General features: G+C 43.9%; 1 protein-coding gene across 4 annotated transcripts in view; it reads left to right on the top strand.

The window, feature by feature from the left end:
• Positions 1–18,748, top strand: part of LOC147226358 (glutamate receptor 4) — a 163,604-nt gene that overhangs the window by 111,769 nt on the left and 33,087 nt on the right. For all 4 annotated transcript variants that reach the window (XR_015107196.1, XM_086160467.1, XM_086160466.1 and 1 more), the window contains 2 exons: positions 5,218–5,424; positions 15,390–15,763. Coding sequence is in view for 3 of the 4 variants with exons in the window: in XM_086160467.1 (XP_086016593.1) it covers positions 5,218–5,424; positions 15,390–15,763 (581 nt within the window). In the remaining variant the exon portion in view is untranslated. The remainder of the gene's footprint in view (positions 1–5,217; positions 5,425–15,389; positions 15,764–18,748) is intronic.

The raw sequence follows: 18,748 nt of genomic DNA, 5'->3' as shown, positions 1-18,748 counted from the left end.
AGTGTGGCTCTCCCAGTCGGGATTCAACCCCTTACCCCTCCAGACCAGTAAGATATTTGCACCGGTTCAGAGCTTGAGACCCTCAGCCCTATTTTTACGCCACAGCGTAAATGTTCTGGGGCAGTTCATAATAAGGATGTATTGAAAAAACAAGAGAGTGATTCTGAGGCTGCTCCGGTAAAAACTGTTTGAATGCTGCTATTGTCTTCAGAGCGTGGGCATCTTTGCACCTTTGAGACAATATGATCATGTCTCACTCCCTGACTCCCCAAATATTGGTCTGACCAACTTTTTTGAATCATTTCCGCCGACAAATATTTCGCAGGTGCTTGTGGAAAAATTTTATCTCGCATTTTGCAGTGGCTTCTCCTTATTTAAGGATGACAAGAACTATTCCTTCTACATGGTAGAGCCATTATGTCAGATTTACACTGGCATTTTAATAAAGCCTGCAGGGGCGTTTACAACCTTGATCAGTCTGGTTTTATTGAACCCTGAAAAAGCTAAGATAATCCTCTATCAGAAGCTGACAACGAAGGGGAAGCAGAAGCATCATCCCTCCGGGTGTTGTATGTCTCAGTTCTTGGCAGAAAACAAACGTGGTACGCTCATGTTGACAGTTTGGTCAACCTCTCAAATAGATCAAACAACTAGGTAATGTCGACGTTCATACCAAACGGTAGCAGGGACTTTACCGGATAAAAAGTGGAAGGAAGAGTCTGGAGTCAAGAACACAGGACCTCCTTCATGCATTTGCTGAAGTGCACTTACTACCCATTTGGAAAAGTGGGGGTTCGGGAGGGAGGGGAGGCACTTCAAGTGTGCAAAGTCATCGCCCGGTTTGGACGGTAGCCGAAATTGTCATCGCGAAAGCGTCTCAAAAGCGTGTTCTGTTTGCGTCTCCTGGCATGCTCCGCTCTTGTTCCGACAAGCCGGGGCGACGGCGAGCGCACACGTCTGCAAGGCGGAGACTCGCCTCAGACAACGCTCGCATTCATCAAAGTGCCGCCGTGCTTGAAAACCCTTCACAAGCCCGCGATGCTCCGCTGCGTCATTTGGTGGGAAAGAAAAAGCACAAAAGACGTTGGCACAATTTTTTTTTTTTTTTGTATTTAAAACGCACCCTGAATGCGCCCCACCTTTTTTCAATGCCATACGTCCAGTTTAATTTGAATAAAAATACAACGTAGCCTCAAGAGGCTAGCGAGACCGTGAAATGTGTCCTTTTGCTGAGCTCTGTGTTTGCTTAATAAAAACATTGTTTCTTGGTTGAGTCATTGTACGGTACGCATGATTGTTTTTTCGTATCCGGCTCGTTCTAGACAACACCGGCCACGTGAGTCGACACGCGCCTATGGAATCGTGTCGATGAGCGGATCTTTCCACGTGAGCGTGCGTGCTTTTAATGGCATGTGTAATTAGGCTCATTAGGCGGGGAGCGAAGCAGCCTGGTTGCGATCATTGACCAGTCTGTCAGCAACGCTGGCCTCCGGAACCTCCGGGCCTCTCTTGCAATGCCAGAAAACACTGACTGCATACTCTATCTCCCACCGCCCCTCTGGCTGCCAACGCTGTCATACACCCTGTGATTATAAATCGCGGAGCTGACACGGATCGAAACATGTGAATAAAAATGTTGTGTCTCCATTAAAAAAAAAAAAAAAAAGTGCGTCGGAGGTTCCATTATTATCTGGGGGACGTTTTCCGGGAAATAGAGTACACTGCGCTGAAAGCGATTTGCAGACGACAGCCCAAAGTTTGGAAAATTACTATGATTATGTTTCTGGGAAGGAAAAAATTACAATTTCCTTTGATAAGGGAACATGTTAAACATATCTCTGTCTGTGTAAAATGCAGTATTTTGGTCATTTTGGCTGCGAATATAAACCACTAATTCTGCCAATCTCCAAAGTAGCTTGAACTCAGCCCACTCGTAACGATGTGGTCCAGAAAATTATAATTGAAAACAAATAAATTCATTTGTAAAAAAAAATAATAAATTAGCTTGGACTTCACACAATACCGTGGAGTATTTTTACTCGTTTCTGGGCACCTGGTCTGAGCGGGGATTACCGAGGCGCTATTGAAGAAGCCGAAGCAGATGCTTTTTACAAAATTGCAAAAAAGGCTTCCTCAGTGCTCACCGCCATTTGGACAGCACATGTATAATCTTCTTCTTTTCCTTTTTGGTCCATGAATCCATTCACGAATCCATGAATTTCCTCTCTGGTCTTTCCTCTAGACTTTCTACCCGGCAGTTCCAACCTCGGTAGCCTTCTACCCAGATCTTCACCATCCCTCCACTGATCATCTCAGTCTGACTTTATCTCCAGAACATCTACCATATGCTGTTCTTCTGATGGACTCAACCCAAAAAGAACCTCAACATCTTCATCTCTGCTTCTTCCAACTCTTCTTCTAGTTCCTTTCTATTCCTCAGTGCTGACCTTACAAAATTACTGATCACACCATTGTCTTCTTCACCTCACTTTTCTATCTTGGCGAAACGCCGACACTTTTCCACAAGTTTCTTCATCTCCTCTCCACACTCTCCACGGCTCTGGACTGTCGACCCTAAAATCATCCACCTTCTTTATCTCCACTCCCTGTAGCCTCACCGTTCCACTTGGGTCCCTCTCATATACACACATGTATTCTATCTTGCTGCGGCTAACCTTCACTCATGTCCTCTCCAAGTTACACTTCCAACTCTTGAGATTGTCCTCCACCTGCTCCCTACCCGCGCTGCCGATCACAATATCATCTGCAAACATCATGGTCCATGGAGATTCATATCTAACCTCATCTTCCACCATCTGTCCTTCACCATAGCAAACAATAATTGTCTCAGAGCTGAATCCTGATGCACTCCGATCTCCACTTACATAAATATTATATGCAAAAATTATTGAAAAAAGGAGACACTGCACTTTTCAACCTTAAATTTAAATTTAATGGGATAATTTTTATTAGTGCTCAACAATTTTTTTGCTTCAAATCTCACACTCCAAACCAATCGAGACAACATGTGACTGAGAAGTAGGTTCTGTCTGCTCTGATTTAAAGAAGTGAGGAAGATGATAACCCCCCCTCTTTTAGCATCAGCAGCAACTCCAACTTAAAATGCATGTAGATTTTAAAGTATGCCTTTCGAGTGGCGTTAAAAAGATATCAGTACTTTGTGGGATAAAAACAAGCGGCAAATTTTAAAGCAGCGGCTAAATAGCTTTATCAATATTGAAGTTGTATTTTTCTTTTTTTTTTTGTCCAAGAATTACCATCACATTTCAAAGATGTTGCATTACAGGCGGAGCCACAATTTAAATAAAGCTGAAGCTCCGGAGGGCTCCTCAATTGAATGTGTCTTTACTGATTAACCCCCCTCCCCAACGCGAGAGTGTCAAAATGAAATGTTTCAGATTCTAAGCGTGGCTGATTTAAGGACAAGTCCAAAAAAAAAAAAAAAAACATATTCGTTATCTGGTATTTAGATTGAACCAGGGCATATTGGTAAAGCTCACACACCCCTTTGCTCTGGCGTATTTGCTGGAGGCCTTGCGCCCCGCTTTCACATCTCATTTTAAAACTTTAATCATTTCGGGTTGTGTTAAACGTAGGTGGTGCAAAAAAGTCCCGGTTGAATTAAATCTCCCTAAACTTACCTCCAGTGTGAAACTGAGGGCGGGAGAGAGACTCCAGAAAAAGTGGGCTCGCCGGTTGGATTCCTACGCCGGGAGCGACCACGACAGCGGCAGACGTTCGAGCAAAGCTGCAGGTTCTGCATTCATAATTCTAAACAGAAACCGCCAAATTAAGCCATCATTATGTTCCGCGGTTGCATTTCGTCCCCTGCCGCCCTCCTGCCCTGCACTGAGGAGGCTTTGGTTTACCGCGCTGTAGCCCGGGGCAATGTCACACAAACACACACTGTGAATAAATTGCCCCTTGTTTTCAATATGTAATGGGCTGCCTTTCATGCCAAAAGTAAATTGTTTGGAAATGCGAGCGCGGAGAGCATGCAGGGTCATGTTCAGAACGTCTTTTCTTAGCAAATCCAGTGATCCTCAACCCTCCGCTTAGCTTGTTGCAGCCACCGCTGATTATTCTGGTAATTCTGGTATGTTCTGGTAAGGCTTATTTTCATCAAGGAGTTGACTGCATATCTCCAGCCACCCTTTTATGCATCCAACACACTGTTTTTCCATTTGATTTTTTTTTTTTCTATGACTACCTTGATCAACCCCCTTTCCTAGAAATGCGTGAAATTATCACAACTTCTTTTCACTATATGTCATGGTGGCAGAATAGTATCAGACGCACACTGTCTGCTGAAATCCCCCAGTCGTGCTGGACAAACCAGATCGATTGCGTAACGCTTACTGACTTACTGAAATAAAGTTTGAAAAAAAAAAAACAATATTTATTGATCTGTGAGCACAGGCCAATGACTTGAACTTCCAATCACAGAAATTGCATAATTTTGGTTAATGATGAGTATATATTAGTCTGTTAAGCCAAATCATCATAAATCAATTAGGGTCCCATTTGGGATGTACATCAAAATATTATTGTCCAATAAGATTAAACCTCTGGTTTGTTTGTTTGTTTGTTTATTTATTTATTTATTTATTTATTTATTTTGGGGGTTGTTCCTTAAACCTTAATCAAATCAGGTTAATCAATAAGGCAAAGATTATGGAAAATGACCACAAGCAAATCATATCATGTTGGTGTCAAGCTAGAAAGGCTTCAAAGAAAAAGAAATAATTCAAAATAAACAACAACCCCACTTCCTGGTTCCCAAGCCCATGTCCATGAACTGACCAATCAGAAGTATCAAGGAAACTGGGTGTGAAAATCACAAAAGGCAGATCGGTACTATTTAGCAACATGAACGTGCATGTAGTAAACCATGTAAACATTATAAATGGCTTTTCGAGGAAATTAACTCAAATGCACAACTTAACTTTTCCTGCTGTTGAAGATCGGTGAAGCCCAAACAAGTGACGTTCTTTCTCGTGCTAGTTTTGCTAAGAGGGAAGGGTTAGCGTTAGCCAGCCACACTTCCTGTTTCATGGTGTTGTCTTTGAGCCCTGATGTCCGTGTGTGTGTGTGTGTGTGTGCGTGTGCATGTGCGTGCGTATGTGTGTGTGTATGCGTGTGTGTCCTGTCCGTCTGTCTGTCCGTCTGCCTTGCTGGTCATGCTCCTCTGTGTAGGAGGGTCCCTATGTGATGCTCAAGAAGAACTGGGAGATGTACGAGGGCAACGACCAGTACGAGGGCTACTGCGTCGACCTGGCCTCCGAGATCGCCAAACACATCGGCATCAAGTACAAGATCTCCATCGTCCCGGATGGAAAGTATGGCGCCAGGGACCCAGAGACAAAGATCTGGAACGGCATGGTCGGGGAGCTGGTGTACGGGGTGAGAGCTCTTCTTTTTCATCTTCCCCACTACATGGAACGTTTGTTCTCCCGTGCAGATCCCAGAGGTGCCAATGTAGACGCAGGCAGAGCTTTTATTCATCTAAAGTTGACTCATCTCAGTCAGACATTAATTTTATGCCGTCAGTAAGATTCACAATGGTTCCCAGAGACAATAGGTGCTAACAATACAGTTTTGCAGCAGCTTGGCTTTTGACAGAGTAATTACTTTTCAGCAGAAAGGGGGGATGGAGAGGAGCCGACTTAATTTATTCAAACAGCCGGCACAGATTCCATCAAAGCAAGATATGGAAAGTCCAATCAAAGCGGTAAAATATTTCATGAAACTGATAAGTTACGAAATGGAAATACAAACAATACGTTTTAGCACAGGCGGTGCAGCGACTAGCGCTTATGCGCTAATCATTCCGATTCTCCATGTTGTCTCCGGTTTCCTCCTACAGTCCAAGGGACATGCAGGAGGTTGATCGGAGACCCCAAAACGTCCAAAAGTGTGAATAAGAGGTTGGACGGTTGTTTGTCTCCGTATGACGTGAATGAGGGAGCGAATGTTTGTGCAGGTTAAGTGGTAAAAATGCTAAACGTTTCAGCGTAAGAGCCGATACGATGGTTGTGGTAAATGCTTAGCACCAAAACCACATACAGTATATGGAGCATTCATTTCAGCTAATCTACAGCAACATCTGATGACTTTTTAATTATAATTGCATTATTTTACCATCACTAAACGGATCCCAAAAATGAAGCCGTTTTTTAATCATGCTCTTCGAGCTGACTTTTACTTCGATCGGTCCGTGCAGTCAACGTCAAGCACCATCGAATAAAACGCTAGACAAACGGCAGAGCAGAAGAAGTCAAGAACTTCTGTCGGAGAGGAAGACGATGTAAAAAAAATTTTAAAAAAATAAAGTTCCTGACAAAGACTTTGATGTGATCTCGCTGGCGGAATTAGCGCCGTGGAAATGTACGTTTTCTCACATTTATCATGAGTCAACAGGTGGTAACTTTGAGTTCCCGTTAGCATAATTACCGGAGCAAAGGGGAACCAAGCGGAACGCACTGGGGATTCTTAATTAAAAAATTATCAAGTGCATTTTACAAACTACAGCGCTGGGAAAGTAAGACGGAGGTAAATAAAGGACAGCAAGTAGGAAAAGACTTCATTAAATTGAAGACTCTGGGTGTCTTGCTTTGTGCAGCCGGCGAAATGGGACGCGTTTCTACAGAGCAATTAAAGCAAATAACACACTTGTTACACACACATTACGAAATCAGTTATATAAGTAGCAGAAAAAGCTAGTATGCTGTCCGACTGCTTTTGTAGTTGCATTTACAGAATCTGGTTCAAAAGCAATCTTGTGCTGGACATGATCACTCAAGGATGTTGGGAAATTCGCAGCCGGTAGGCAACCAGACAACGTCGGCCAAGTCGGGTCGGAGTTTATTTCTACAGCGTCGAATCACAACGCAGTTGTCTGACAACGCTTTCCATGTAGAGCAGGTCTGGACCTCCTCTCTTTAAGATCATCTACGGAAACCCAACATTACCTCATGAGCAAGCGCTTGGTGACAGTGGGCGAGGGAAACTACCTTTTACAGGGCAAGAACCTCAAGCTCAATGCGGGCGGCCTTCTGCCTCGACCAGATGGGCTTGAAAGAGAGAGAGAGAGAATAGAAAGAGTGTGAGAAAGCAAGAGTGTGATAGAGACTATGATGGTATGAGGGTTGGCAGAGACAGCCACAAATGATCTTATGCTAATTCTAGCTGTAGCGCTAAGAGTTGCTAGTGCTATTATCATGATATGATAATAGCTTTAATATTCATAAAAGATATTGTGGTGCGTGCAGGGCAGGACCGCTACATATGGGAACTGGCGCGATGAGAGTATCCAGAGATCCAGCAGAAGGGGTTACTATCGTGCACTGATGAAGGGACATAAGGGAAGAGTGGGAGGGATGAGAAAAGTGCATCCCGGGAGGTCCCCTCAGCAGAGTATGACTACGGCAGCGTAACCAGACTAGCCCTTTATATAAGGTTTCTCAAAAAGATAGATTTTAAGCCTATTCTAAAACAGAGAGAGGGCGTCTGGGGACCATGTGGTGGTTGTTCGCTCGTATTTGTTATTTTGGGATGCAGTTCAGTGACGCCACAGACATTCATTTCATCCAGGCATCAAATGGGGTCAAGACATTGAGTTGAGCACAAACTGTCCAAACAAGCGCAATTTATCCGCCGAGCCAACTCGTTCTAAAAAAAGGTCCCTCACGTGGATCCTTTATGGATGAAGGGTGAACCCTTTAAATGGTGAGCGTTTTCCTCTTCTTTGAGAAGGGTTTCTCTCAAACCAACTGACACCATCTTTTCTCCGCAAGCCGTCAACTACATTCAACGCCACCAACTTGACTCCACGTCCGCCGGAAGAACTTTGCTTATTTGCTCTTTCGAGTGCAGGTCAATAAAATCTCCCTGTAAGAAACCGTTGACCACACGGACTTTGGGGGATGCTTTTAGGGCCGGAGAAAGAAGAGCAGAGGTGTTAAGCTTTGTAAAAGATCTTTGAGATGTGGCCAAAAGGTGACCTGCTTTGTGCCAAAATTTGTCTTTTTATGTATCAAAAGACCATTTAGTCCAAGTGCATTTTGACAAGGAAGGAAAACCCTTCAGTTTTCCGGAGTTAATTGGCTTCCCCTCGAAAGTTCTCACCCGCTCATCTTCACCCCTGCAGAGCCTCTCTCCGAAAGCCAAGCTCGAGCGAGAGGTGCTTCATGACGTGTCAGTTCGATCAGGCAGTGCAGCGTAAAGACTAACCAGGTTAGCCAAAGCGGGCGGGAACAGAAAGTACAGCTGTGTTCTCGGCTATATTCATCGCTCTAACAAGTACCGTCAGAGGAGTCACATCCCATCCAGAAGCTCCGGGTGGAAGACATGCAAAGCCAAAACTGCCTTCTAGAGATGCCCCGCTTTGTGTGGCCCTTTAAAAGGCAATGAACTGGAGTGTCTGCAACCATTTTAAAGCACGATACATGCAAACAGATGACAATACATTCAAACATATCCAGAGATACCGTTTCTGCCTATGAAGAGAGTAGAAAGGGAGCACGTCAGTAGTCGGATGTTTTTTTAATGTGCCTAATGGGGACATGGCAAAGGTATGTCCGGTTCCAATGCTCCTGTGTTTTCCAGCTCTATACATTTAAAAACAGGCAAATGTTTGCACATTGGACGCCCGTTCCTGGAGGCGTACCCGGGTTCCCAATGATCCCGCGGTTCAATGATGCCTACATTTATAATGTTTCTAATGGAAACATCACATAGGGTAGCCAGGGTCCAGTGTTCCCCAGTTTGGTCAACATAACTCTAACGCTTAATCGCTGCCTCAGGCTGATAAGTATCAATAGAATATTGAGCTTGGGTATATAGAACCATAGGAGCATTAAACCCTGAGAACAAATCGGCATGACCCCGTTTTTTCCTTGCCCCTTTGCGCTGTGCGATTAAGTGATTTGAGCGATGGGGAGGGAGGCGACGAGCGCTTAGATGATTTATTGATAATGTGTTGGACTTTGCTGGAAGAGTGACTGTTCAAACAGGCGTACCAGGATGTTATATATAAGGTTAGGACGTTTTCAAAGACGGCTGAGTTCCAAAAAAAAAAAAAAAAAAAAAAAAAGTTGCGCTGATAAAGGGACTTCTCACTTTCTGGAAAATTCTATTTGACACCATCCACTCAAACGGGTGTAACACCGAGAGGCGGAGTGCTCTGTGCAGTGGTTCCGACACCCTTGAATGACCTTGTAGCCACGGCCAGACATATGTGCCTTGATTTAAGTTATCTATCATCAGCCGCTTTTGGACAGAAAAGTTCCAAGAGCTGTCCAGTTCAAATTTTCCTCTAGGAAGTAGCCTTTCAACGGTGGAGCCTTTAGCTTAGCATTTGCACGGGCAGTAGGGCAGCGGTTGGGAACCTATGGCTCGCGAGCCATATATGGCTCTTCCGGTGATGGCCTATGGCTATCAGATAGCCAACTAGTTCATCCACGTCAACCCTCATAACAGAAAAGATGGCGAAAAGAAGAAAAAGACGACAATTACCCTGCACTCCAGGCTGCGTGGACGGAGGAATTTGCATTTGGATCTGCGATATGGCTTTTATGGCTCTCCCAGTCAAAAAGGTTCCTGTAGGGGATCACATTAGGGTCTACTTGTTAGCCTGAGACAGACATTTGCAGCGTGTACCTTTAGCCCTGCGCTAAAAAACAAGATGTTTCCATGGACGGCGAAGTTGCCACAGTGTTCATGTTGCACATGACGGGAATAATAACCTTGAACTATCAAATGTTTTTATTTTCTCCCTGCGCTTTTTCGCTGCACGTTGACTGCTTCGGGCTCTTCTTCGGCCCATTTTGTCGCAGGAACACAGCTGACCAGTGACCATGATCGTTTTTAAAAATGTTATTTCGCATTCCGTAAGAAGCATCTGGTTATGGGCATGGCTTATGCGCTCTACCAATCATCCACAACATATGATTTCCCACGGTAACAGTAAGAGAAGCGAAAATGTTTATAGGTTCCTATGCTGTCCGAATGCAAGAAGGATAGGTTTTAGGAATTGCAAAAAGTTCCTTGTGTTCCAAATGGTCTCATGCCGTACTTTATGTATCTTTAACACATTGAAAAATTAGACCTGAATCCTTCTTTATGCTAGCCGCTTTCAGGACTTTTTCGCAGTTCCTAGAACCTTCTCCGAAACAAGGCCTTTTTTTCATGCACTCAGGCAGCATAATAACCACGGGCCATTGGCCTTTTTTAAATATGAGTTAGCTAAAGGCGGGGTCCGCCTTCCTTTGATAGTTCGTGGTTTTTATTCCACACGTGCTGTGGCGACGTTGTGCTCCATGTCGTGCATGTCGTCTTCCTCTTCTACACGTTGAGTGTTTTTTTAAGCGTGCCGCATAAGGTCACTCTGCTTAAAGCGCTGACTGCAAAGCTGAAAAGGTTTCCCCAGAGGAAGGTAGTTCCAAGAACGAAATTCGAGCCGGAACTGAGTTCTTAGCACCGTTCTGTCCGAGACAGCTAATTCCATCACGTCAAACGTTTCGCCGCACGCTCATTTACCGAACGTGTGAATTTAAATCCAGCCCTGACAGCGTGGGTTAGAAACCGGTGGGAGCAAACGACGGCAGCGGATGGTTCTCACGAAGAAAGTGAGGCAGTGAGTTTAAGTGCATCAGTGCGTAAAGCCAGGACTTGACTGTGGAGTGTGTGATTGGGGGCGGGGGAAGGGGAAGGGGAAGCTAGCATCTTGTTCATGAGACCGTCTGAGGACACGGAGGCTGTCAGCACTTTGCCGTCTAAGACTTTGCTCGGAGGCCATCCCCAGTCCTCTCTGAAAAGTCCCGCATAACCGCCACAAAAGCTCTGCCTCCTTTTAACCTGCCATGTATTTTAGCCCACGCTAAACGCTTCCAGGCTGTCATCTTAGTGTATTTTGCTAAGGATGAAAGAACCTAAATCTTTTTTCTTTTTTTTTTTTTTTTTTTTTTTTTTTTGCGTTTTTCTCCCTCCTCGCCCCGTTTCCCCCTTCTTCCTTCTTTAAGTGTCAGATGGTCGTAATGAAACTTTAAATTCTTGCTGATATTAAGCCCCGTGCTCCCCGAGCCGGGCAGACAAGGTCAGGAGTGTTTCTGTAATCTGGTTTGTGAATTTTTCAACAAGACAGAATGCGTTTCCGCAGACCTCTGAGGTGGCTGGATCCCATTCTGCCGTCCTGTGCTGTAAGCATCTTTCTCTGACACATTATTTTATCCTTCCCGCTGATTCTCCCGGAGGTTTCGGCTAAGCCTCTCGGCATTAGACGGGGGGGTTTGAGTTTCTTTTTCAATTTCTTTTCTTTCTCCCTCTGTCTTAACTTGATCACTGTGAGATGCATTCAGCCGCTGTCCGAACTGAAGCACTCTGAGATTTGTTCAGTCAGGGGGAGAAATTTCTGATGAAATTAAACGAGCTACACAGAACACAAGAGGAGCAACTTCTTCGTCTTCAGTCGGTCGGCTCACTTTTGCCGTTCAGAGTCTGCGAGGGACTTTTTTTTTTTCCAAGCCTGCCTTCTTTCTAGACCTGTAAACTTTCCAGTTTGTTAAAACGGCCGAGGGACCAAGAAAGAAGCTGAAATGAATCTTCTTTTCCTTCGTTGGGTGCACTTTTGCACCAAATGCCGAAAGTAGGTTACTATCTTTTAACCAAAAATCAATCCAATGGCTGATGAATGAGCTCCTCTTCTTCCCTATCTCAGTCCACTGACGGGTTCCGGGGTTGTGGCCAAAACAAGCACAGATGACTGAAATCCTGAAATCCATTTCCACGATGGGGGGCCCGAACATGGACCACTGGATCCCTTCCAGACCTTCCCCGAGATGCGGGGGTCGGCCACCCCCAACCCTCAACACCCCTCCGTCCTCCCCGTCTTGCTCTATCTCTTTCTACTCCGACTTGTCGAGACAGACGGCCGGAGGCATTTTGCTGGGATCCGTCCAGAGTTTCTGCAGCGGTAAAAGGCAGTTGTTTCCTCGCTTCTTTCGCCAAGTGCTTGCCCATGGAGGGAATACAGTGATCCCTGGCTATAACGCGGTTTACTTTTCACGGTTTCGCTTCTTCAGGGATTTGCATCGTGCATTGGGTTCTGCATTCTGATTGGCTAAAAAGTCACTCCGCTTCTTCTCTACCTGTGCGTCAATAACGTTGCAGTTTAACATGTGCATGTACGTAAAACAGCTCGCCAAATTTGCATTACGTACGTGCAAATTCTCTTGCAATTTCGAGTTTCTCTAAAACCCATAATGTTGACAAAACGCTCTGGACCGACAAAAGCACGTGCGGCAGGGCCCAAAGGGAAGCGGAAGATGCTATCTATCGCAGATAAAGTTAAACTTCTGGACACACTAAGGGAAGGTAAAAGCTATGCGGCTGTAGGTCGGCATTACGGAATTAATTAATCTTCCCTTCGTTCCATAAAGAAGGAAGAAAAAAACATAAGGACAACAGCAGCAATGTATAATAGAGTATTTAATTGTATAATAATTGTAAAAAAAAAATAAAGGTTTCTACTTCACGGATTTTGCCTATCACGGGTTCTTCTTGGAACGTAACCCCCACGAAAAACAAGGGTTTACTGTATTGGGTTTCTGTAAATCATTAAAAGTGCGGTCCAGACCATTCTACATGGGGAGTTTCATGAGAGAACTGCAGTGGGGTTTGGTGTCTTATCAATAAAGTCCGACACGACTTGACTTGACTCTGGAGAGATTCCTGCAGAGACGTGAATTGAAGACACCGTTCTCATGAAATGTCCCCAACTCCCCCAAACTAACCATTTGGGTCCAATAATTCTGTCGCTGACACCCATCCAGCCCGCCGACAGGTGGGGCTCAGTTTACGGCACTGTTCCTTTCGAGTGTCCATTACGCGCTGCAAATCAGTCGGAACTGTTCTGGCGTCATGTTCACTTGTGAACTAGTCAGTTTTAAACTCGATATTTGCTACGGTCAATCCGTGCTCTCAGTAGAAATCCGATAACTTCTTCAACAGCCACCCAGCCTACCATGTTTCACCCAAATGGGTGTTGAAGTCTTTCCAACCAAACAGTTACAAGGTAGTGCCTCAATCCAAAACAAGTGAAACAGATCCGCTGAGAGTGTTTGCCGCATAAAAAAACACAAACCAAGGAGGCGACCATCTCTTTAAATGATGAAAAACTCCTACTTCAATTCTACTCAGGGACTTTTTAGTGTCCCAATAGCCGGACGTTTCTATTTAACCCTAGAAAAAGGGCAAGACCAACCTCTATCCAGGAGTTTATTTTCACAATTTTTATCAGAAAAATCCAATTTGACAATCAGATCATGCCTCCCATATCTAGCGAAGTTAGCTCAGCCACATGCATTATATTAGCCGCTATAATGCCTCTTGGTCAGTATAGGTTTGTCACTGTGTTTGACCCAAATTGGGTCAAACACAATAAGAGTTATTTACAACTTGTGCCATAAAGCTTCAACTTGGTGAGATAAACACTTTTTGACCACATGGCTATATCTTCTAAGCCTGCAGCTGGATTTATACACATCCATACAGTGTAGTTGGTGGTGTATCTTAAGGCCCTTAAAATATTGTTAGCATCAACTTGGATATTTGATTTTACATGTTTTTCTGCCATTCTGGCTTTCTAATACACCATAGGGATGCTATCTATATCAGTCGTTGCTGCTGGCAGCTCTTCAATCCCTCCGATGCGGCTCCTTGTGGCTTTTGAAAATAATTGACTTAACTAGAGTATTTAATTAAATGCATTTTATTGTAGTTCATTCATTTGAATGTCATTTATGTAATGAATTTTAAATTTGAAGTTTATGGCAATCTTGTACATCTAAATGAAACGTGTTCAAATATTTGTGTTGCTCTTAACAAGCGACTGCATGCGTCAGTGAAAGGATGGCAGCACATAGAGAGACGACAGCATTTTTGGTTTTCTGCCGGTGGATCATTTAAGTTTGTCTTTTTTTCATAAATACAAGAAGGACTCAAGTCGACATTGAGTATTTTAAAGTAAACTTCAACCCAACGCCTTTTTTCGGAGTTCATAATGTTTTGTTGCGTGCAGAAATGCGATTTCCTTTTCTCTGCAGTTCATTGCATTTTATTGCATTTCGATTTAAATTGATTTAAAAAATGCAACACATATTTTGTTTATACATAAGGCAAAAAAAAGGAACGTTATATGCCGTGTTAATTCATGTTAAATTTCAAAACAGTTGTGCGGCTCCAAGGGTTCTCTTTATTGTGGGGAAACGGGTCCAAATGGCTTTTTGAGTGGTAAAGATTGCCGACCCCTGGTCTCGATATAGACTTGCAGTCTTAGCAAATCCTGAGTCGTAGCTCAGATGGCAGAGATTAGGTTCCTTTGCTGGGGAACTTCAGGCCCCAGGAAGTTTGGACCCTTTGTCACATTAAAATCAAGAGAATGCTAGACCTTCAGAGCATTAATGCACTTTGACTTTTGCTCATTAATGGTTGAAGATGAGCAGGGGAAGAGGTTTTGATTAAAAAACCCTCAGATGATTCTGTCTGTTTTCAGACTGCCCATCATAATTCTGAATGTATGTATGAACTGAGGAAATAATCAGAAATATATCATAAATTAGAAATAATAATTATAGTAATATGGAGTTCCATATGGTATATATGTACTGAGAAAATAATCAGAAATATATCATAAATTAAAAATCATAATTGTAGTAACATGGATTTCCTCCAGGTTGAGAGTGAACCCCGCTCTCATGCGATGACAGCTGCGATATTCATCCTCCCCCCAGGATAAGATCAATGACCCATTTGAGGATTTTCGGTCCTTGTTTGAGCTATTTTAATTTCTAGAGGCGTCCTGATCGTCCGGCATGGCAATGTGAAAAAATTAAATAGAAATGTCGTATCCAAGTTGTTACTTGCCTTGCAAACTTTATTGAATTGATTTCGATGTCAAATTTGAAATTTCCCAACGGCCGGTAGTTTAGCTAACCTGGCAGGACCAGTCGGAGGAAGGCGAGCCAATAAAACTGTTTACGCTGTTCTGCAAATTGTCTGTTCAATTAAGCTTTTGAGTCCAAAATCTGGACACAACTGTGTGTCCTAATCCTCAGTGTGTTTATTTAACAAATCTGAGACGAGTTTAATTTGAGTTTGTTTGGAAAGTTGTCAATGTCAAATACATGCTGACGACAGGATGAAGTAAATCTTTCCTTGGAAGAACTTCAAGTCTTATCGAACGGGAGTAACTATTAGTTTTATTGGTTTTGACCGCGTTCGACTGCTCTTCCGCCACTAGCGTCGGTTTATATGTCGACCCTTTGCTGTTACATAATTGGCTAATTCAAATCCCTCCATATCCCCCACAGAAAGCGGAAATTGCTGTGGCCCCTTTGACAATCACGTTGGTCCGGGAAGAGGTGATTGACTTTTCCAAGCCCTTCATGTCGCTGGGCATCTCCATCATGATCAAGAAACCCCAAAAGTCTAAACCCGGGGTGTTCTCCTTCCTGGACCCACTGGCCTACGAGATCTGGATGTGCATCGTGTTTGCCTATATCGGCGTGAGCGTGGTGCTCTTCCTGGTCAGCCGCTTCAGCCCGTACGAATGGCACACCGAGGAGCCCGAGGAGGGCACCGACGGTCCGCCAAGCGACCAGCCCCCCAATGAGTTTGGTATCTTTAACTCTCTCTGGTTCTCCCTGGGCGCCTTCATGCAACAGGGCTGCGACATCTCTCCTAGGTAAGTCACCTGAAAAGCTCGTTTTCCTTTCTGGCGTGTCCGATAACGGTTCGAAACGTCGCCGTAACGGCATCTGAATATTTTTCAGTTTTGTTTTTGTTTAAATTATCCTTGCTGCATTAATATTTGCAGGATGAATCATGAAAGATTTACGTCCACATACTGTTTTTTTCTGTTTCTCCAAAGGTTGTCGGTCGTCCGGGCCACGGTTAATCGTCGTTAAATCTTGTCGTGGCGACTGGACTTGTTTTTTTTTTTTTTTTTCTTTTCAAAGATGTTTCACCTCTCATCTGAGAGGCCTCTTCGGTTTGACTAGACCGTGAGGAGTTTCGGGACTGGGATCGGGCATTGGTCCAAATTGAGAAATCTCATTATGGTAATGAGGGAGTTGTTTTGTGGAAAGTAGGTCGCAATGGGGTTGCTGTGTTAATGTCTTCTTCAAACTAGAAAAAACATTTCCGGACATACGAGGCAGTGTTTCGACAGTACCTTTCACCTGCATACGATTCATACCAAATCCACAACCCATACCAGGCACAGGCAGCTACACCCTGAGCCTCAGCTCAAGCGATCGAACGGTTTTGTTTTGTGATTCAGATTCTAACTGAAGGAGTCCCCAGAGGTTGTACCTTTGTCCCCCAAACAACCCCATTCAAACAAGTTTCCGCAAAACAACTCGCTCTTCGAAATAACGAGCCTTCTCAACCTGGACCAACGGCCGATCCCAACCCCAGCGTTTACACCCTCGGGAACTCCCCACGCTCTATTGGAATTCAAGAGGCCTCTCAGATGACAGGTGAAACATCTTCAGGTGAAAAAATCAAGTCCAGTGGCCACGACAAGACGACAAGCTATGTTGAGGAAACTGACTACGGCTGATATGAATTTAATATTTTGCTCATTCACTATAAGACCATGAACCAATAAGAAAAAAGAAGTATGCTTATTCACTCTCCGAGATAGATATGAGATTGATGTTTCTCTGTTTTATTTTTATTTCATATATATAATCTGGATTTAGCTGCTGGTTATGTTATAGTGACTAGATGCAAAGTATTTTTCAAAATAATCATTAGTCATATAAATATATGATTTTGAATGTTTTCTTATAGTCTATGTATGGACACGAGAGCTTAGTAACATACAGAGCGCCTATGACTGAAACTAATATTTATGGTATATTATGGTATGTCTCTTCACTTGTAGCTTCTGCGAACACCATATAAGGACAATGTGGCACTGTCCTTAAATGGTGCTCGCTGCTTCTGTGTGTCTGAGCGCATGCGTGTGCGACTTCTGTCTTCTTCTGTCTTTTCACCCCGAGTCGTACAGTTCCTCCTCTTCTGACTGACGGCCTCCGTTTTTCGATCGTAAGATAATCCCTACCTACATTGGTTCGGCTTCACGCCCTCAGCGGTGTCAGTCTCTCATGTTGTCTAGTCTGAGCTCCAGTTACACCAATGGCCATCAGTGTAAACAAACATGTATAGGAGGCACTGCAAGGGATAAATACATCGATTTACAGATGGTAGACAAGAACTAAAATATCAAAATGGTTGATTTTCAGAGTAAATTAAACTAACAAACCTTCTGATCCTGTATCATGTCACCCCAGTGGATGCTGGGGTGACATGCATTTCAGAAGGAAGTGGACTTCCTGAACTGCAACCACACAAAGTGGGTCAAACTAACAAAAATCAATTCTTAGGGGCAGAAAAGAAAATGCAATAATTGTCAGAGATTTTTGAATTTGTAATATATAAGTCCATAGAAATATCACTTGGCAGTAAGGAAAGGCATTTACACCCTGCCTTTTATTTTAATATTCTAAAACCAGATTCTCCAGCACCGGTGGCCATCGCTCTGAAGAACATTTCAACCAAAACATCGTCCCGCTTCTCTCTGAGTTCCTCCTCTTCCCCTCGTCCAAAATACAAGACAAAGCCTCGCATTCTTTGGGGCTTTAAACCACCCGACTGTCTCCGGGTAAAAACGGTGTACTTTGGTGGAAGGGTGGAGAACTGGAGCTCGCAAAGTCAATGTTCCGCTCCGTCCTGTGAAAGCTCTTCCACTTAGAGTCTAAGCTTTGGAATTCCTGTCCATCATAATTTTTTTTTTCCCCATCGCGTTAAGATGCGTAGATCGGTAGAGCTCACTTTTTTTCGCTGCTAGGCCTTTCTTTCTTAGCCGGTTCAATTGCTTTGTCAGGCTTAAAGCTCCGGATGATGGATTGTTTCGGTTACATTCTGATAAAACCGGCTCCTATAGTAATTTAAGATCTTAATCATTGTTTATTTAATTAAAGTCCTTATGATTCTAACAGTGTAATAGAGATGGTAAGGTGTTAAGCAGGAGAAAGGAGGACCAAACCAGCCTGTATTTTTCAGCCTCTTGCTTCCACATCAGAGGGGAAACACACAAGATGGAGGATCCAGAGGTGCATTCAATTATAGCCCGGTCTCACGTAAGCAACCTATAGCGGAGGATGTAGCAGCCCCTCTGACTGTGATTAAACATCCTCATTTAAGGAGAACACCTGCTTTGTTTACATTGCCCCCCCCCCTTTCCCCCCTTTACATGCTTCCATAGTCACAACTGTTCGCCACATCTCCGCCTGCGCAGCGCAGATAAGGACTCTGGAGCTGCACAACAATGTCGAGCATCACAATCGAAAGTCTCCATTTCAACCGTTTTCGTTTCTGTTTGTGGACCGTTCTCCCCCCCCCCTCGCCCCCCGACACAACCATCAACTCTAATCCCGCCACCCTCCCAGAGCGCTTAGCCTCCTCCACTCTGTGGAAATCCCTTCACGTGGTGGCGAAAAACAGGGTTAAGGCTACAACCGGTTGAACTGAATTCACAGAAGTTTGCAAATATACATGCTTTTACTTTGACAGGCCTCAGGAGATTCGGGAGATTAGATTGATGTTTTGTCGTAATAGTTTAGGAGCAGGGCAGTTCAGTCCATCTGGAACTGCACTTGCA

This window comes from Fistularia commersonii, chromosome 15, assembly GCF_037954325.1.
Source record: "Fistularia commersonii isolate RoL2024-O1a breed Wild chromosome 15, RoL_Fcom_v1.0, whole genome shotgun sequence".
Lineage (NCBI taxonomy): Eukaryota > Metazoa > Chordata > Actinopteri > Syngnathiformes > Fistulariidae > Fistularia > Fistularia commersonii.
This window is presented reverse-complemented; position numbering and strand designations above follow the sequence as displayed.